Source organism: Sturnira hondurensis, unplaced genomic scaffold (genome assembly GCF_014824575.4).
Source record: "Sturnira hondurensis isolate 20B ecotype Veracruz unplaced genomic scaffold, ASM1482457v3 Scaffold0015056, whole genome shotgun sequence".
NCBI classification, from domain to species: domain Eukaryota; kingdom Metazoa; phylum Chordata; class Mammalia; order Chiroptera; family Phyllostomidae; genus Sturnira; species Sturnira hondurensis.
The window spans coordinates 1,571,471-1,592,720 of record NW_028087687.1 but is presented as its reverse complement, the minus strand read 5'-3'; the positions used below and the strand labels follow the sequence as shown (position 1 = coordinate 1,592,720).

The following is a 21,250-nucleotide window of genomic DNA, read 5'->3' as shown; positions in this document are numbered from 1 at the left end:
CACAGGTCCCGTGTCTACAGGTAAATGAGGGCCCCGTTCTCTGTCAGTCCAAGGCCCATTCAACTGTCATTTCTAGGCAGCAACACATTTGAAAGCAGGACCTGGGATTACAGCTGTTATCGTGTCTTTGCTCTGCACTAAGTAACAGCTTTCACGTCCTTTGTGTCAGGTGTGGTTTATGCCCAGAAATTATTTAATCACAAAGGGTGCAGTCAGGGAAAATAAGTAAACAGAGCCCCCCACCCTAAATATCAGCTCGCCTATTTAACTAGCTGTCCCTCACCCCAGGCTGTAGACAAGCTAGAAAAGCACTATGCCCAGTATTCTTTAATCTTGTCCAATGATGAACCACATCCTGGCCCTTTATGCCTAATTCTATTGACACAGAACAGCTCCGTGCCACAGCAGGGCAGGTGTGCACACTCGGCACGTGTCTCGGAGTGGAGTGTGGTGTCCGAGGAGACTCGAAGCTCCAGGGAACTGTGTCAGATGCTCTGGTTCTTGACTAGGATGGAGCGTGCTGCCGTGAAGACAAGAAAGTGGGTGCAGCGACCTACCTTGTAAGGGAACGTCAAGGTTCACGTTGGTCCTTTCCTGTAAGGAGCTGCAGGCCAGGGCTTTGGCATTCTTCCGTTCGGCCATAATCTGAAGAAGGGAAACCACAGCTGGGGGGTGTGGTCACAGACCCCTGCCTCCAACCGCCTGAGCCAGCAGAGTGCCTGAGCTGATTTTACTTCCCCGTTACACCAGCTTTAGCCTGACTGGCCCCCAGCCCCCATCACTGAGCTGAGTATTCTGAGAACTGTGCTCATTTTCTCTAGGGATAAGAGGTTCATAACCATCCCTCACACAACAGTCTTCTCATCAGTTGAAATTATCCTTCCATTTGCCAGACTCCCATCTGTACTAAGACAACCCATATATGCCCAGTCAGGTGTGGGCCCACTGGCCCACTTCGGTCAATACAACGAAGGAGTGAATGTCCCCCACTGCTTCTGGGTAATAGCTTTTAGGTACTGTTTCCAGGGCTCTGGGGACAAAGAACATTGGTCCCCCAGTATCCACAGGGGACCCATACCAAGACCCCCAGTGGATGTCTGAGGCCATGTATAGTACCAAACCCTGAATATACTGTTTCATCCTAAATGTACATACCTATGATGAAGTTTAATTTAGAAATTAGAAACAGTCAGAGATTAACAATAAAACAGAACAACTATAATAATATACTATAAGTATGTGAATGGCTTTGGGGCCATTATTAAGTAAACTAAGAGCCCCTTGAACGCAAGCACAGTGATACCAAGATAGCTGATCTGGTAAGAGGATAACCTACTAAGCGACTAAGGGGTGGGCAGCGTATACAGCGAGGAGATGCCGGACAAGGTCCCAGGGGACAGGGCAGGGTGGCAGGACACTGCGTGACGCTGCTCAGAATGATGTGCAATTTAAAACGTATGAACTGTTTACCCACAGAATTTTCCATTTAATCCTTCAAGATCGAGGATGACCATGGGTGACTGAAACCACAGAGTAACCCCATGGACACGGGGAGAGACTACTGACTGCCCATGAGACTAAATCCCGCCTCTGCCATTTACTGGCTCCGTGACCTTGAGCAAGGCCATGGACCGCATGTCTCATTTCCTCCTCTATACGTGGGGAGGACACTTCTGTCCCTAATAGTAATGTTATGTCAGGTCTGAGGATTAAATGTAAACACTCAGAAATATTAGCTGCTATCATTGTTGCTTCTCTCGAACTGTCTAAATCTGTCAGCTGTTTTTCAAACCGTCTCTTACCATTAGGAGGGTCATCACTTCACTCCTGTGTACAGTGCTGTGGGCTTAGGGCATGAAAGAAGCCTGCCCTTCAATGATCCTCAAAGCCACTCACATCCCCATTCCCAGCCCACGCTTCCCACGGCAGGTGGAACAAAACACACTGCCTCCCAAGCTCCGCCGCGCCCATCTCCCTCTCTGTGCCCGGGACAGCAGGCCCGAGGCTGCCAGCGGTGGTAAACCGGAGTGCTTACCGAGCACCTTCTCTGTGCCAGGCTCTGCTCTGGGGGCTTACACTAGAACACAAACTCTACGAGGACGAGATCCGCACCCCTCCCCGCTGCCCTTTTTGTGTCTCTGCTGTGTCCTCAGAGCAGTGCCTGGCGCATAAACAGCACTCAGCTCTGTGGGCTGCGTGAATGAATGAAGAAAACAACGCGTGGGGAGTGTGTGCTGTGGGGGTGTGGCCTTGCTGCATCCCGTCAAGGAGAGTGTGTGACTACCGGCTGGGATGAACGTGGGGACCTCTATACCAGCACTCACCCTGCAAGTCCCTGTCCTGTGGGTCAGAGCAGCAGGCTGGGAGACTATTTCTTCTGGGGCTGGGGACAGCTCCCGGGCCAACCCCTCCCCTCCTGCAGGAACTGCCTGGCACAGGCCTCACTGCTTCCGAGGCCTGGGCTCTGTTAGCTCAGGAGGAATTGTGAGGGTGAGGCCAGGCCATGATTCCAGCACAAAACCAGAAAGGTGGTGTCTGACAGAGGTGGTGGCAAAGTCCTGGCTGAAGGAAGTTGGTGACAGTGTCCTGGGGGTTTGGCCAACTATTTGAATGCAAGCCAGAGGGTGATGTGGTTGCTAAGGGCATGAACCACCCCAGTACAGTATCCTTGGAGGTCAAAGGACAGAGTAGCCCACAGTATGTTCTCCTCCAGCTCACTCTGGGAACATTCATTTGGGGGAGCCCACCGGCGTATGCTCAGAGGATGGTCCAGAGCCTGGTAGCCGCGTAACCTGAAAGTGGCTGAGGAGGGAGGGGAAGGGGTTCTGGAGAAGGAAGGACGTCAGGAGCAGAATGGCTCAACGAGACTCTTGTCTGTCTGGCACCTCTAAAGGCACCAGGCACAATGCACAGCTTCAAATACTTCACATAACAAAGGGCCGCCCCCCAGAGAGACAAACTGGGGGAATCTTTCTTTGTTGCTATAGATCATGGATCATCAAGTAAACACACAGAGGTCCCAGAGAGGAAGATTTCGGGTCAGCACAAGAAAGAACTCTGTAACAAATCCCCTCAGTAGCAGAACAGGCTCCTGAAAGTATAAGAGCCTGTTGAGGGAGGTCAAGTCCATGGAAATGTGGGGCAGGGGTGAAGGTGCTTGTTTAGGATGCTGTGCTGACGGGAGGGAGGGAGGGAGGTTGCACTGGCGACGCTCGACCGTCTGTTCTCATTCTGAGGCTCCGTGACTCTGGTTAAGGAAGTGGGCCCCTCACCAGTGTGAGATAGTGACCACAGCCCCGCCTCACAGCTGGTCAGTTTCGATGAGCTGTTTGGTGTCCTCAAGGAGTCGGTGTGTGTTCATGGGAGCCCCCAGCTGCCTGCATTTCCAGGGAGACCCCAAGTGGCTTCTTACCACCCTCTCTTCTGTGTTCCCTGTCAGATCAAGTGACTCTGGTGTGGGATCGATTTACACCTCTCCGTCTCTGCATCTGCCACTGTTCTGTCCACCTGTTACACCCCCAGCCTGGGTGGGACTAAAGCTCTACTCATTTTGTAGATGGAGCGCCATTTGCGGCAATGCCTGACATGCCTCCAGCTGAACAAATGGGCCGCCTGCCTCTCGGGAGCTCAAATGCAGGCCAACGGCACACAGCCCCACCCTCGCACATCCCTTCCCTGCTCAGCAGAGAGAAAATGAGAGAGGGAGGAGCCACTGTGCCCTGACCCACCTTACCTTAGAACAGATTTCGTGGAGACTTGTGGCGATGGCTTTTGCTGGTGTGTCACATCGAAATACATGACATTTCAAAATTCTTGTATCTTTGTCTCTTGCTACATAAGCAAAATCTCTGTGCAAACAAAAATGTATCAGTACATTACAAAAAAGAACATTAAACCAACATATTCTGAAGATGAAGGTTAACTGAGCTAGCAGCCAGTATGTCAGTGGTAAACTGACATAAGCAATGGTTAAAAAAAATTCTACAGCTACCTCAAACAAAGGAGCAGTTTTATGGAAATCAGGAACTCATTTCTGAGTAAACAGCTGTAGGCATGCATGTGTTACACGCTACTGAGTCGGCTCTGACTTCTGGTGACCCTGTGACTGAGTGATGTCCCCAATGTCCTGCTCCTGCGGACTCATGCTGATGGCTTCTTTCATGGAGCCAATCCATCCACCTACACGTGGTCTTCCTCTTGGCCTGCTGCCTTCTGCTACCTCAGCATCACTGTCTTTTCCAAAGAACCTTGCGTGTCATGATGTGCCCAAAGTGGGACAGCTGCAGCTTTGCCGTTTTTGCCGTCAGCGGTGTTTCCGGCGTATCTTGGAGATCTTGTGGGATCAGTCCCAGACCACCACAGTAACGTGAGTAATGTGAAATTTCTGGCTTCACAGTGTCTGTGAAAGTTATGTTCCTACTGCACTGTAACCTACCAAGTATGCAATAGCATTGTGTCGAGAAAGCTAACGGGCACACCCTAATTAAAACCTAACACTGGAAAATGCTAACCATCATCTGAGCCTATTGGACACACACGCCAAGAGATCTGCTGGATAAGGGGTTGCCACAAACCTTCAATTTGTAACAAATGGACTACCTGCAAAGCACAAGAAAGAAGTGCAATAAAAGAAGGTATGCCTGTCTGCTGTTCCCCAACCTGGTCTGTGGTCGTCTTGGAATTTCCAACAACCCTTCTCCCCAGAGAAACAAATATTATGATAATAAAACAGAAAACAGGCTTGAGAAGGACATGGATTTGCATGAGTGACATTGTAACGAACACAGTGGAGCAGCAAAGCAAACACCAGGCTCTGATATGTAAACACGTGCACAGAGAAGGACCGACCACAGCTGCTGGAGGAAGCTGACGGGCAGTCACAGGTAGGCTGGGACACAGGGGCGCCACAGATGGAAATGCTGCCACGGGCCCCGGTTTTGGACCCCACGGAGAGTTGGAGGCTGGGGTGGGCTGTAGCATCAACTTGACTGATAGGAAGGACAACTACTGCCACATTGCCTGGCTTCAGCAGACCCACCCACATAACTCAGTTTCTCACTGCTATTCCTGGAAGACAGTAGTTTAAAGAGCCGAGTGTTCATGGAAAATAAATGCTCTGATGTGCCTGTCTGGTGGCGGATCACGACTATTGTCTTTGCATTTGGTGCTAAGCCAGGACACTGTTGACATAACCAGGGGTGAGTTTCTTTTTAAATTATTTCTCTTAGTGAAAGAACTGGCGGTCTTTTCAGACAATGACTGATACTTTTCTCCAAGAGATTCTCAGCTTCCCCGGAAAGGTACAGGGATCCAAGCGCACAGGCACTTGGCCAGCACGAAGGCCTAGCCCGAGAAGCCTGCCCCTCTGCCTTGTCCGCCTATGCAGCCCCTCGGCGGACGCCCCGAGCCCAGGCTCCAGGCCGGGGGCATCTCCACCTGGCCACACCGCAGGCACTTTAACCTTGGCCTGTCCTCAGGACCTCCCAATCTCCTCCTCCGTGTTCTAGCTCCACTGGTGTCCTCTATGCCGGAGCCAGGAGGCCTCCCTGACTCCCCTTACCCCAGCCCCATGTTCAGTCTGTATTAGCTCCTGAAATGAGTATGAGCAGGCATGGGCACGAGCAGGCTGTCGCCTCCCGGGCCTTTGCCGGTGCTGGCTCCCCACCCTCATCACTGTGCAGGACTCAGAGGAAGCTGGGCAGGTGCCCTGCCCGGTGCTGCCACAGCGCCTCCTACAGGGCACCGGTAGGTACCACAGTGTCTGTTTATGAGCGTGTCTTCCCCCCAACTCCTTGCAGCTCCGCAAAGACGGTTTATGCCTTACTCATCCCTAACACTTGGTTCAGGTCTGGCCTCAATAGTCCTGAGGACACCTTTCTTCTGTAAGCACGGGCCTGCGGCACAGGCCCGCTTCCCGTCGGGACGCTGGCCCGGGGTCGGAGGCTTGAACAGTCCTGCGACAGAGGGCTGACGGGTGGGCCTGAGCTTCCGACCGCGCAGGGAGAGCAGTCTTCGTGCATGCTGCAATCCCACGGCCTTTCCATCCTAGCCTCGGCCACCATCAAGGCCGCGTGCCACTTAAACAAGAGATGAAAGAAGGCATCACTCCAGAGCCTGTGACCCAGGGAAGCCGTTATTGGCCGCCGTGCCCCCGCCCCCACCTGGCTAATTCTTCCCTAGATGGAGCCTAAAGTCAGACTCACGATGTCTCAGAACACACACGACTCCTCTCCTTCAAAATGCCATGTTCAGCCCCATTTTTTCTGAGGCCAAATCTCTTCAAAGCTCTATGGTCACCCATAGAAAGTTCTAAAATCTTTGGATTTCAGGAGCTCCAAAATTTGTCCCACCCACTCTCCCAGCATCATTCCTCCAGCCAAGGAGCCTTCTCTTGCCCCAGAGAGTGGGCCCCCGGTCCACTCCTGGCACCTCCCCGCCCTACTCCACCTACTCTGTCCACCCCAGGCCACAGCCTGCCTGGTTCCCCAACCCTCAGGACCTTGTGTGTGTCTCAATGCTTATTCAGGCCACCCAAATTCTAGTCCTGTGACTGAGTCCACTGTGGAACATGACCTTGGGCATGGAGTCTAAACTCTTCTCTAAGTAAGGGGGGCTACGCCAAAAATCATGAAGAACATAGTTTCCAGGGGCCCTTTTGGGCTCCAATGTGCTGTGACATCAGCTTCCAGACCCAGCACGGCCTCCGTGACTGCTGGCTGACCTACAGGCCCGCGATTCCAAGGTTACCATTTGGGAGGCTGGAACAGGTCCTGATCAATAGGCGATGAATCATTCCACTCAAAGTCAGCTTTGTGCCCTCTGTTCTTCCAATATGCAATCCCTTAGGAGTCATTTTTTAAAAAATTGTTATTAATCTTCATTTTCTTCTGGCTCAGGAGAAACTGATTAACGCCTTAGGCAGCCATCTGGAACAGCTATCTTCCCAAAAGGAGAGCTCAGTAGCCGCAGGCTTTGTTTGGAGGACTCAGGCACCTGTCCTCACAGCCTTGCCTTCCCCTGTTCCCTCCTAGGTACCAGGCTAACGAGCCGGGAGGGAGGTAGAAATCCACCGGTCCGTGAGAGAGGATGTGTCCAACGGCTGACCCTCTGGGGGTATCATCTGCTTCTCAGGAAAACAAAAAGTCTTCTCTTCTCCTCACTGTGGAGGTAAAGAGGTTTGCATGTCTCCTGCACTTAATTCCCGTGACACATACCCCTTGTCACTCTGAAACAGGGGAAAGCTCAGCACACGGGGTTGTAAGAGGCAGCGCGGCTTCTTGGTCAGGCCTGGAGCAGAGGCACGCTGAACAGCTTCCCGTACGTGCAGTGATGTCTATGGCTGACTAATCTCGCTCCTGTTCAGAATGACACCCAAACATCTCCCAACTGGCATTTCAAAAGCCTGGCTTTTCAGCACCTGACTCCTCAAAAAGGCTGCTGTGGAGGAAGGAATAATGACCCTCCCAAGATGGCCAGGTCCTAACTTCGAGAACCTGTGCATATGTTAACTTACATGGCAGAAGAGACTGCGGATGTGTTTAAATTAAAGACCCCAAGATGGGGCTGTTCCCATGAATGACCGGGATGGGCCCAATAAGACTCCAAGGGAAAGAGGGAGGGCACTTTGCTTACGAGAGACAGAACAGGAGCAGGGGCCATGGGCCGAGAAAGGCAGCAGCCTGCACAAGCAGGAAGAGGCAAGGACACATTGTCCCCTGGAGCCTCCAGCAGGCACGCAGCCCGGCCAGCACCACGATTTTAGCCTGTAAAACCTGTTTCAGACTCCCGACCCCTAGGACTGGAAGAGTGTGGCTTTCAGCCACCAAGTTTGGGTAACTGTTTACAGTAGCCTGAGGAAACAAATACAGCTGCCAGGTGGCTTTATACTCTAATGAGATGTGTTACAGTACTAAAGACTTACTTAAAAATATTCAGTTCACTTCCCCAAATACCTTCTGAGCCACTATTATGTAGCGGGCCCCAGAGATGCAAACAGATAAGGTTCCAGCCCAGGAGCCCCCTTCCCCACCTGACAATACAGACATTCCAAAGATGTGAGCTGCATCTCCAGGTACGTGAGGACCTCACTAGGGTAAGAGGGCTCCGGATGGTGCAGAGAACCTTCAAAGAAGCATGAACAAAGGCAGAGTGCTTGGAAGAACTCCCAGACAGCCGGGGTGGTCCTGCGGTGCTGTGGCCTCACTACAGCTGCGAGAGGTTGTGCTGTAGCCCAGAGTTGCTTTGTGGACCACCCTGTGCCCAGCTGACGTGCTTTAAAAAGTTCCTTCTGGTGGAACGAGGTTGGTCAAGAAAGAAGACACGGGGGCTGCTGTGATGGTCCAGGTGAGGGAGGGCGAATACGGTGCAGGCTAAGTGGGTATCAGGAGAGCAGGGCAGGAGACGTGGGAAACAGGTACTGAAAGGACAGCTGGCAGGACTGGTGGTACGGATGCTGGGGAGAAGCAAGACTCGTGGGGTGCCCCCTAAGACACCTAAGCACCCTCATTACTGGGATGGGGAAGGTGGAAGGCTTTGGTGAAGGAAGCTGATGAGCTCCAGGTGGCCAGGTCCACCAAGCTGGTGGCCACTCGGCTCCTGAGCTCAGGCTCGTGGTCTGGAGACAGGGACCTGGGAGGCACTGAAGTCTGGGGGGCAGATGAGAGTGGAGAACGAGAATAGACAAAGCCAGGCCTGGACCACAGGGACGAACAGTGTTTAAAGGCCTCACTGAGGTCAAGGGTCCGATGGAAGGGTGGAGAAAGAGCATGGGGGAGGGGAAAGCCCAGGACAGGTGGGTTCCAAAGACACCAGAGAGGGACGTCTCCAGAGCCAGGGGCTGAGCAGCAGGAGACGGGCCGTCTGGTGTCAGCGATAGGCAGTGGTGACCTGGGCCTCCTGGGGCCTTCCCCTGGAGAATGGGGTTTGGGGCCCAGCTTCAGGAGACTTAAGGGTATAGGAGTTAAAAGAACAGAGAACATAGACCTTTGCCTTAATGTTCTCACTCTGGAGCCTTTCAAATATTCACAAGAGTAGAAAGGATCGCTGATGAACTCCCACGGCCCAGCTTCGACAACAATCAATACACTGCCCGAACCAGCCTTTCAGAGAGACGTTTTTCCTTATCGGTGTTATGATGCTGAAAGACCACACACTCTTTGCGCATGTGTAAGGGGTCACGAAACTGCTTTAGGATAAACAACCCTGTGAAGCTGGAGTGTTCCTGACAGTCTCAGGCAAACCCACACTGCTACCGTCAGCACAGCACTAGGCGTGTGAGCTAAGGAGACAAAGGTGCCAGGTGTCACACAGCCAGGTAGGGCCTGCAGTGGCTCTGAAAACTGTGTGAGGGTGTGGGCTGGCCTGTGGCATGGGCACTTTAGGGGGCTCCACCTGCAGAGCCTCAATGGCACTCCTGCCCCACCCCACACCCCCCTCCTTTCCTCAGAGTTGCCAGTGGCCCCTGGGCCATAGCTCCCTGGTCTCCCTGCCATGGAGAATGTTCCATCTCGGAGAGCTGGGCTGGGCCCCAATGGGCTTCTACGGCTCCCCACAGTGACCAGGCAGCTGGGGGTCACACACCGTGCAACATGTACCTCCAGGCCTCAGGTCCTACCTTTTCCAATAAATTCTTCCAGATGTATCTGTCTGACACTCAGCAGCAAGAACTATTTTTGTCCTTCAATCTAGCTCATTCCATTTACGATGTCAGACAAAGAACTGGTCCCCTGCTCCCCACACATGGAATTTTGCCCCACTGATTTCTTATAGTCATGGGAATCACTGAATTAAAAAAAGAAAAGAAAAGAAAAGCCCTGGCTGGTGTGAGTCAGTGGAATGAGCGGTGGCCTGTGAACTAAAAGGTCACTGGTTCGATTCCCAGTCGGAGCACATGCCTGGGTTCCAGGCCAGGTCCCCAGTGGGGGGCACAGGGAAGGCAACCACACATTGATGTTTCTCTACCTCTCTTCTTCCTCGCTTTCCCTTTGCCTAAAAATAAATAAAGAAAATCTTAAAACAAAACAAAATAGGAAGTGGAAGGGGGAGAGCTGTAGTTTCGTGTGTCTCTTCCATGAACTACACCAGATGCAAGCACGGGGAATCAACTACCTCTCACCCTTCGTTCACTGAGCCCTTCAGTCTCCAACTCTTTGTTCTCTCCTCCTGCTGTTTACCCAGTAATTATCCCCCCAGAGGACCTGCCTCCAGTTCTGCCAGGGAAAAATGTCAGTGCCGAGACATCTTACATGACAGCCTCAATTTTCTTAATGGCAAAGGAAAAGAACAAAAGGTGGCTTCATTGTTCTCAGCTGAACAGCATTCTGATCTCTCCGTACAGGCTTAATCCACCTTTACGGGATGAACGAACAACTCTTTATTCAAATGGGCTTTATTAAAAAACAGCCAAGACAGATCTACTCTCCCTTTCCCCAAATCTCTTTCTCACAATTCTCTTACGTCAACAGAATTTGCTTATGTATCTGTCCTCTTCTAAGATTTCAAAAGGCACCTACAGACTTCTCCCTGGTTACCTAGGCTAACATTTCAAAGTCCTGTCTGCAGCGGCCCAGACAGGTGGGAGGTACCTAGTCCATTTCAGTAGCACGAAATCTCACTTCCTTAATCAGCCTGTTTCTTATTGCTGGAATGTTTCTGGTGAACCAGAATATAATTTCTTTTCTAAATAATGAGCTGAAACTTGCCTCCCTGCAGCCTTTGCTGCAGGACCAAGCTCTGCGTTTCAGTCTGGCCCAGGGTGGGCCGACCGCGTCAATGCCATGGCGCTACCCCTCCCAGTTCCATCCGACTCCCTTCCATTCATTCTGTCCCCAAACCTCCCCTGTTAGTGTCCCTCACCCCCCACCTCTCCACAATTTCATACTGTCTTTCACAGAATCCCAATTTGCTGTATTTGACCAGTTCCTTGTCAGATACAATTACATCTGAAGCTGGGAACTTGTGAAGGCTGGCACATGGCAGGCACTCGATTAGTGGCTGTTATTATAAATAATGCAGTAAAAGAAGTTAAAGAAAAAGGCTACTTTGAAATACTGTTTCCTTATACATATCCATGAGGGATATTTCATAACCATTTACACTCATACAAATTTGATAAGACTCGCTGAGATGTACCTGAAGGCGCGCTCCTCCTAGCTTACCTTTCTGTAGAAGCTTTAAACCACAGCGTTGTTACTGCTGCAGAGGGCAGGCCCCACTTGCATGTAAGTAAGGACGAAACAGCAGCAGCGAGATCGACCCAAACATCCCACTTCTCGCTCTCTGTGATAAAGGGCTCTCTCCTCTCTGCTCCGCCTGCATGGGGCCTGGAAGGAGGAGTCCCGTTGCAAGGCGGCCTGCTCTCCTCTGCCTCACTGCCCTGATTTTCTAGTTGTACTCAGAAAATCTTGTTTGGGGGGTAGGGGAAGGAAGAGAAAGAAGGGGCGGGGGGAGAAATGTCGTCTTCCTAGATGGCCACTCCGGAACGTCACACAGCCACATGCGGCTCCGTTTTTCTTTTTACCCATGTGGTGCCACACGTGAGCATTACTAACAGCACAAAGCCCAGGCTCCAGCCTGGTTAACTCAACTTTCTTTTTCCTTCCTTGCAAGTTTAAGAAGATGCTAAGGTTCATAAACTCTAAAAGGTGCATCCCAGGAATTCATCACCTGGGTAAACTCATTCATTCCTCACTTCCATGAGACCACAGGCTGTGTAAACAGCAGATTTGAAATTCTGCCACATACAAGTGATCCAGGTGGCGTGAGTAGACCAGCACTTGGCTCTCTCTAAAAGTCCTGCTGTTCATATTCACAGCAATTGCTTCCCGGTGAAGACCAGAGAGTAGGAACTAGCAAACATCTGAAAACATCCTCACCATTGGCCCACACAGGACTTGCCACTTCAGATGAGGGAGCTTGCACCCAAAAGTACGGTCCTCATCCTCCAGAACCTTCCTTCCACTGCCTCCAGGGGTCAAATTCGCAAATTCTCTTCATCATCCTTCTGGAAGACTGGCCCTGGCAAGGTTCCCCACCCGGTCCATGCCATTTCCCGTCCCTTCCTCACCACTGAGCACAGACGGCAGCTCATCCTCCGGGAGCAAAGCAGCCGTGAGCTGCAGACAGCACAGCCCCAGCCAGGTGCCCCCTGAGAGCAGCTCTCGCACAAGGAGGCGACTGCCCGAGTCCCTTTACTTTGCCCAGCAGTAACCATGATCATTCTTTCAAGGAGAAAAATTTCAAAACTTTCTTCTTCGACCAAATATGGAGAGAGCCCTGGTTGGTATGGCTCCATGGACTGAGTGCTGGCCTGCAAACCAAAAGGGCACACGCCTGAGTTGTGGGCCAGGCCCCCAGTAGGGGGCGTGAGAGGCAACCAATAGGTGTTTCTCTCCCTCTTCCCCCTCTCTCTAAAATAACTAAATTTTCTTTAAAAAATGGTGAGCCCTGACTGGTATAGCTCAGTGGGTTGGGTGTCATCCCACGAACCCAAAAAGGTCACTGGTTTGATTTGTGGTTGAGGCATATGCCTGGGTTGTGGGCCAGGTCCCCCGGGTCAGGGCATGCAAGAGGCAACCAACTGTTTCTCTCCCTTTTTCTCCCCCCCTTTCCTTCTCTCTAAAGATAATAAACCCTTTTACAAAATAAAAAAAATGTGGAGAGAGGTGAAGGGATAAGAAGTACGGATCGCCAGTTACGAAACAGTCATGGGGGTGTAAAGTACAGCACAGGGAATACGGTCAGTAATATTCTAATAATGATGCATGGTGCCAGGTGGGACCACTTTGTTAGGTATGTGATTGTCTAACCATTATGCTGTACACCTGAAACTTACACAAAATAACAACGTGAACTGGGATTGAAACATTAAAAGAATATGGGAAAATGGAGTTTTTGTTAAGTGATAAAGCTGTGGAATAGGGAAGCTTAATGCCTCCGAGCCGCCAGGTGGGAAGACCTCAGCTCTTCAGAGCAGTTTGCTCCTCTGCTGTGGGGGGGAGGGGCACTCCACACACAGGGTCGGCGGAAGGAACGCCACGGCGTGCGGCGGGCAGGGCCCGCGAGTGTCTCGCACGAGGTGGACAGCAATGTGGACATTTCACCTGACATGGCACATGGTGTGCTGCAGTGCAATGTAGTCAGGTTACAGAGCTGCACGCTTATGGGTGTGTAATAAAAGATTTTTAGGTAGTGGGAAGGGGTGTTATTTGTGCCAGACCCTGCACTGATGGCTCGTATCTGAGACGGAAATTGGGCCGGTTCTTCCGACTACTGGTGTGCAGCCAAACCTAACCCATACGACTCCAGAGGGTCTGTAACGTAAGCATTAATCCTTCAAGAAGCTTGAAAAGCCTCGTTTTCAAGGCACGACATGGCACATAACCCGAAGATTTCCATCGCGCTTCCTTCCCAAGCGCGCAGGGAAGACTTTCGGCGAGCGTGACCGAGGTCCTTACTCATGCTGCCCATCAACTTCCCAGACAGGGCCAAACGCAACAGAGGACCAGCGACCCGGATGCAATTCCACACGTTGATTTAAAAGTAGGACACACAAGACGGATGATGGTAAAGGGTTAAACAAAACGAAATTCTGCCTTTCAACGACAATGAGGGCTGTGACGAGGGGACTGTGGCATGAAGGAAGCAGGTGAGCTGCGCCAGACACGTAAGACACCAGGACGGGGAGAAGTGAAAATCGGTCGGTTACCTCTCTCTGAATCCGGGCAGGCATGAGGGAACAGAGCAGAACACAACACGTTAGGATTCACACAGCATCCAGTGAAGAAAACAATCATGAGCAGCGACTCAGCACTGACATCCCATTTGATTCCCCAGCTTCGCTGCAATTAATAACCTTCTGGTGCTTATTTTAGCTGAACTCTCACGCAGAAGTATGTACTCTGAGCCACGCTACTACGATGAAGCCAAGAGATGCCAGCTGAGTCCAGAGGCAACATATCAGCCGGGGGAGGTAATTGAGCTTAAAATATCGCAGTCAAATACAGGCAACTGTTGGCAGTAAACACTGGCAGGGCACTTATCTTCCTGCTCCAGCTCCACCTGCTCCCAATAAAAAACCTATGGAAACAATGACGTGCTAACCCCCTTACCTGTTTTACTAACACTCCTGAAACTCTAGTAATAGAGCTACAATATGGCAATCAAGGTACTTTCACTGAAATGCATCGTGAGAGGACAACAGAACAGGAGAGAGCAAGACAGAGCAGAAGGTCAAGGGCAGAGGTGGGCTAGTAAATGAAAGCGTAATGGGTGAAGAAACAGAAATGAGCCCGGGAAGAGAGGAACAGAAAGCGGTGAGATGCTGACAGCAATTTGTGGTTTGGGGCCAAACACTTTGAGTTCCATCCCCAGAGCTGCCCTGAGCCACCAGGGTTACCCTGAGGAGGCCACTTAACCATCTGACCCTGACTGCTTACCGTCCCCTCTCCTGGATCGATCACAGCCCACGTGAAAGAGTACCAGGGTAGAGCCCCCTGCCCTGCCCCGTCAGTCACACACATGCATTATACATAAAGCGAGTGGACCGCAGAGCAGCCGGCAGGACTCCGCAGCTATGAACGCTCACACCGTGGTGGTGGAGCTGCACATCTGACAGAGCAGTGACCACGGCGTATTACTAAGTGGGGGGAACCGAACGAGCAAGCAACCCAAGTCTCAGATACATGGTCTCATATGAAAACCCCCAAATAGGCAACTATCTACCTCAACCTGTGAGGGAACCACTGGGGAGCACATGTCCCTAGGCGCCGGCACCAACGCTGTGATATATGTGATTACCATGGTCACGTTCTCAACAACTGCCCTTTACTGAGCTCTGGCTGAGTTGCCTGAACAGTTATCTGTCAAGGTCAATATTACTGTTCTCATGGATAGAAAAGGAGCCAAGTTCAGAGAGGCTGAGGAACTTGATGGCAGTCACACAGCTATTGCACGGTGACATCGGTATGTGATGGTTTCTCTGAAGGACTCTAACTTTGGCCTTCTCGGACTGTATCTGTGAGGAGTACCCCGTCCCGCTTCACGGTCCTGCAGAGCCATTTCGTGGTTTGTCCCCCCAAGTGATCCAGAAGGCTGTTCTGCACAAGCATTCAAGAGAGGGGCAGAGAGTATAGCAAAAAAACCCCTGGGGTTTTAGACGGCGTGGGGAGCCTTGGCCTGTGAACTTTTGAAGGGGAGGAGGTGGTTGAAAATTCCTAAGGGAGGCCCTCTAGGCTAAGTAGAAAGATTCGCGTTCAGATCCTACTGGCAGCTGTGACCCCCTCGCTGCCACTCCGTGTGTTTGACCATGTGTCGTTACCCACCTTGACCTTTTCCTGGGCTCCTCCCATGCCCCTGGCACTTCGGTAGATGGTGAGCCCCTTGGAATCTGCCTCCTTGTCAGTGAAACAGGGGCAAGGGCACCGGGCTCAGGGCGGTTGGGAGAATTAAATGAAATGAGAGGGTGTGTGTAAAAGAGTCCCTGGCACATAATGAAGTGAAAAAACTGCATCATTCCAGTTATTTTCACTTACTCATCTGATGATTTCATGTCTCAGCTGGGTCGTGCTGGGCAGGATTTGAGATCACATGTCACCTGGGGAAGGATCTGTGGCCCTCTCCTTGGATTTGCTGGTTCCCACGGACCCAGGGTGAGGGCCAGTCACCTCCTGCTCGTGTCCCTCTGGGCCTTGGCCCCACCCCCAAAGTTAGTTTTTGGGGGCAATTCAGACCAGCAGCAGCAAAGGCTCCAAAGCTCTAGATTCTAGTCTAGTGTTGAGTAAATGTTATCACTTAACCTCTTGGAATCTAAGGTTTCTCATCTCAGATTAGATGGTCAAGGAATTGCATGGTGCTGGGATTCTTACCACAGACATATCTGTTCTGTGCTTTGACTCTTAATACAAAGGAGAAGACAGCAAGCATTTCTTTAACCAGATTTTGGTACATAGCACATGTTTTCAATTTTTTATCTGAATAAAAAGCTTATGCCTGGGGTATGATGAAAACACTGCCCAATAACCTTAAATCCAGAGGCCTGAGAACACAATCTGTCTGTTTTGTGCACACTCATTGCTGGAACCTTTGATGCTTTACCAGGCCCATCACCGGCGGGTCACTCGAGGAATGACATCCACAGGTAGCTGCTGGGTCCTTTCCCCTAGGGCAGAACTTAAAAAAAAACATTGCAAACTTTTAACAAGGTTAATTCTTTGGGGGATAATAGGCACTGCTTGATTTAAGCGTTGAAGTGAAAGCCAGCCATACACAGGGACTGTGGAGTGATTTTTGAAATGTCATTTGAAAAATTTAAAAGAGTCACAATGGCAGCTGCTCCGACAACTTGACACATTATAAATTTGCTGGGGAAAAACATCAGCTGAAGGCTGGGCTTCTGCCTGAGACACACCATTCTGAGAGTATACAAGGCTAAATTTAGGGTCACGCCCAAGTTTACTCTCTCCTTGCTGTACAAGACACCAGTGGGAAGAATGAAAGCCCGGGATTAATCCCACACCAGCCGCACACCCAAGGCTGCGGGACCAGAATGCTCTCGGTGGCGGTTTCTTGGGAAAATGAATGTGGGAGTAAATTGGCATTGTCTTCACTAAAATAAGCCTGAAGTAACATAAGTATTTGGCTTGGGTAACTGGGCATCCAAATGAATAGGAAATTCCTCAAAATGAATAGCACATCAGAATGACAATGTCTGTTCCCGCTTTGTGGAAGAGGAGGCATTGCCTAACCCCGGGCCCAGCGCCTGCTTCTTATGCAGCACACGACCACACAACTGCCGGCTTCTCGCAGGCTGGGCGCGGGAAGCAGACCTGCCAACGTACTTCTTGCCCCGATTTTGCAGAACTCTCCGCACCGTGCTACTTTCAGATGCTTGTCTTTCACCACCGGGGGTCTTATGAGCGCCAGCACAGGCCAGCATTCTCCACATGCCAACGAAGTAAAAATTACAAAACTTTAACTTACGAAATATCCCTGGCCCACTCCTGAACCTAATAGTTTTTGCCTCCCCTACCAGCTTCTGAAGCAAGTGTTATCGATTTTTGTCCCCGACATGGATTAGCTGTTTGTCCTTGGCCAAGGCCCTCCACCTCGGTGTTCCTCAGTTTCCCCATCTGTAAACTGGGAAGAACAGTGGTCCTCACTCCCTAAGAGTGCTGTGGAGATCACTCATTATCCCGCACAGTCTTCTGCAGCCTGACAGCGCACAGTGTGGTAGCCGGCTTCGGTGAGAAGGCGGACATCTGCTAAGAGGAAGGTTCCTAATTACTGTTTTGCATCATAAAACCTTTTGGAATCTGATGAAAACACTCCAGAAAGAAAATGTTTGACACAATTTTATGCAGAATCTTAGCTGGGTAGGGGCAAAGGTTCAATAATCCCTGAAATTCATTCGCAGACTCTGTTAGTATCCAAACCCTGCAGGGGAAAGTCCTGTGACTTGAACTGAATTCTTATTTTATGCAAATTTACCATCTGGCGTCTGGTGAGTTTCAGAAAATTCAGCTCAGGGAGAAGGTTCTGTCCTTCCCAGGACCCGACAGCTGTGACAGAGACACCCGTCCATCTCTGACCAAGTGTGCCCCTTACTTTTCAAAGCCAGTCCCCTTCGCACCTCCCTGCTCCACAGCACGCAGCGGCCTGTACCTGTAAGGGGAGCCACAGTTTCAAGCGGACTAAGTGTGACGCTGAGGGCCTAAAGTGGGGTAAGGCTATTGAAATTCAAGGCACATCCTCCTAAACAAAGGACTTCCTCATGCCACTGGAGAAAGGACACAATAGTTACCAGTCAGCTTTCTAATGAGGAAAAAAAGGACATCTGAGAGCAAACAGGAAGTATTTTTTAAAACTCCATCTTTGAAGAGAGCACAAAATAACGAGTGTCTCCTCTCATGTTTTGTATTACAGAGAAAAAAAAACCTTGTCTCTCAGAATATCTGAGCAAAAGAAGGGACACACAACTTACAGCGAGTTCTCACATGAGAAATAAGTCATGCCATGTCACCATTTCTCGGTGTCAAGTTTACGATGTAATAAAAGGATAAAATTATGTAAATTATACCTGAATCGAGAAACCATGGGCTGGATTCCTTTTTGAAAGTTGAGATAGTAAAATGAAAACAAAAACTAGATGCACAGAAGGCTGCTATCCAAGGAGGTAGAGGGGTGTGTGCATATTTAAGGACCTCGATGCAGAGGAGGAAATACGACCCTGTCACTGGGAAAGTGGCTCCCATGTGAGGAGGGCCATGCGGACACAGACCACGAGCAAGGCACAAACAAGGCTCCTGGTGAAAACCATGGTGGCCCTCAGTATGACTTCTCTTCAACTCCATGCACCAGGCCGTAGGGCCTCTTGTGGGCAGGGCACATTCTTAATTAAATCAGTTTCTAAATTTTCAAGAGGATTTAAAGTTATCATGATATGGCTAATCCCCACTTATCTGTGCAGATAGAAGGTACACTAGTGTAGATGACGCAAAAAGCCAAGAAAGAAATTGGGCTTTCATTTAAATTTTGTAAACTTCTATCAAGATAAAATTATCCCAAAGGACAAGGGTCTCAAGGTCTGGGAGGTTCTTACTAAACGCTATTCTTGCTCAAGGCTAACATGTAGCACAATGTTTTGCAGAGACAGCTGCAAAGGGATGAGCTTGACGTGAACTGCAACCAGAATTGCAGGTGGATTAGTGTAGCCAATTGCAAAGGAGAAATCAACATGTAATTAACCAAATAGTGTAGCGAAGCAATGGCTCAGCCTCTCTTCAGGGGGAGAAAAAACTTCAGATGTGAATCCCTTATCTCCTTTACTTGTTGCAAGGAAATAAAACTACCTAATGAAAGGAAGACACACAACCACATATAGTTCTTAAATAAAGACTCCAGTCTACAAATACGCTGAGTTCGGTAACACTGGTACTCTGTAAACTCAAAAATACCCAAACAAAAATAGAGATCAACACCAGGATGACTGACGGCTAATAACAAAATGGCAATAGCATCTCCCATTTACTGAATCTGCAACCAGCCAGGCTCTGTTTTTGGTGTGCATTATATGGCCAAGTCACACCACAACACTGCAGAGGAAACGTTCCCCCACTCTCCCTTCATAAACAAGGAATCTAGGGTGCGGGGAATTTAAGTTAACTTGCTCAAACCCCCACAGCTAAACAGTGGTGGATCCAACAAGTGGAACACAGGTCTGCCTGACCAGTCTCTTCTCTGTGTTTTTGGGCACCTGGCACCTAAGCCTCCTTCCCTCCCTCCCAACTAATGGGCTCCTCGAACCCCACTCTTCAATAGTGAGAGGCAGCTCAGGTCTCTGCTCTACTTGATATTAGGTTCTACCACTGCTGGACCTGGCAACAAAAATTAGATGCTGTGTTTGGTCTGAATAACCTTCTCAGGCAAAGACTGAGGCTTCATCTTTTACACAGCAGCCTTTTACCCTGTGCTCCCCTGCTCATGAGTCCCCCTGAAACTCCCCATGTATCCCTCTGACTTCACTTCCTGCCTAATGCCTGCTGGGCTCCAGCCACACCCACATACTTCTGTTCTACCTCCACACAGGCCAGTTCCTGCCTTAGAGAGCCTTTGCGCTCTCTGTTCCTGCTGCTTGGATCATTTCTTTCCTCAGGTCTCCCATGGAGGGTGCCTGCTTATGGTCATCACCTCCGAAAGAAGCCCCTAGAACACCCAGTCACTGCCAACACTCGCAGCCATCTGAAACCACCCTGATTTATTGTCTGTCCTTTCTCCCTGTGAATCCTGAGAAAGAAGACACCTATTAAGAAAGGCTGCTGGTGGTTAACTGGGCTAACATTAAACAAAAACAAAAACAGTCCAGCAGCCATTTCTACACAGGAGTCTCTCATGCAAACTGCCCTTCAGGGAGAAGCCTGCACTAAGAACCACATATGGTTCTTAAATAAAGACTCCAGTCAACAAATACCCTGAGTTCGATAACACTGATACTCTGTAAAGTGCCTGCCTGCTCTGCATTTCGGCCCTCTAAGCCAGCCTTATAGAGGAGTTCCTGGAATCCTATTTCAACCAACAGGATTGAGACTTTGCCCATCCAACCAAAGCAGCTCTATTCTACCAAACAGGGAAATGCCTTTCGGACCAATAAAATTGTGAGGACTTGGAGTCCTCATTTCCATGAGGATAGTTCACTCAGGGACCAGGGGCAGGGACTTCTGTGTTATCTAAGCCAGCTGTCCTCCAGCTTGGGAAGCCCACTCCCCCCACTGAAGGCTGCGTTTCCTGGTTGAGGTGAGACACTGCAGCTGCTTCAGCAGGACAGAGCATCAAGGAACAGAGCGCAGCTGTCCAGCCGGAAAGGCGCTGGCCCCAGGGCTGCCTCACAGCCCTACTGTACCACAACGGAGCTGTTTGGTACTGGATCAGGTTTCCTTCTTCACCGCACCCCAAATTGGGGTATCTGTGGGTGCTGAATTGGTCATTGGTTGTCACTCCCCCCCAAAAGTAAAGTCCCCCCCAAAAGTAAAGTCCATGTGAGCAGGAACCTTTCTGCCTTGTTCAATCACCACTGTCTGGCACATGGTAGGTAATCAACACATGTTTTTGAATGGCTGAATAAATAAATAGGATAAACTAAAGTCTTTCCCCATATACCCGATCAGCTTGGTAAGAACCTAAGGGGATAATGCTGTGAACAAAAGAGAGTTGGCTCGATTTTTTTTCTGCTGCTACTATTTATTACAGGCGTCACTTTAAAAATGACTTTAGTTCATATTCCTTTTTCATGTCCTCTGAAACAATGTTAATAAAACATATATTTCATCTGAATGGGCAGGAGGCGACTTCTGAAAGATTATTAATCCCTTGTGACTCCATGTGAAAGCAAAGAAAATCTGTGCTCTGATCGTCTCCGGCAGAAACAACCACCCCATCTCCAGAGCCCCTAACCAGATTCCTTCTTCAGAACATCTGTCTAAGTGAAAAACGGCCCTTCTGCTTCCAAAGAAATCAATACATAAATTTCCCCTGTACAATGATTTCTATCAAGATTTACTGACTCCCCAGATAATTTTCTTAATAACTGTACTCAAAGAGAAATAAACCTTTGTGCATCATTTAGGAAAAGAGAACACGGCGTGTGCCCTTACACCCGGAGGCAGAGAGGTCGGAAGAGCCGCAGGGTGAGGCAGCGTGGAGGGTCCGCCCCCCCTCATCCCCACCCCAGGGGTACTAAGCCACCTCAGCGGGAGTTAAC

The 21,250-nt window shown here is 50.1% G+C and overlaps 1 protein-coding gene across 15 annotated transcripts in view; it reads right to left on the bottom strand.

Moving 5' to 3' along the window:
* APBB2 (amyloid beta precursor protein binding family B member 2) overlaps positions 1-21,250 on the bottom strand; it is a 321,139-nt gene that overhangs the window by 9,455 nt on the left and 290,434 nt on the right. For 9 of the 15 annotated variants that reach the window (XM_037064262.1, XM_037064265.1, XM_037064261.1 and 6 more), the window contains 3 exons: positions 13,706-13,711; positions 3,734-3,848; positions 558-645 (listed from right to left, as the gene is read on the bottom strand). In XM_037064262.1, coding sequence (XP_036920157.1) covers positions 558-645; positions 3,734-3,848; positions 13,706-13,711 — 209 coding nt within the window. The remainder of the gene's footprint in view (positions 1-557; positions 646-3,733; positions 3,849-13,705; positions 13,712-21,250) is intronic. The other 6 variants (XM_037064275.1, XM_037064269.1, XM_037064273.1 and 3 more) reach the window with 1 other exon arrangement.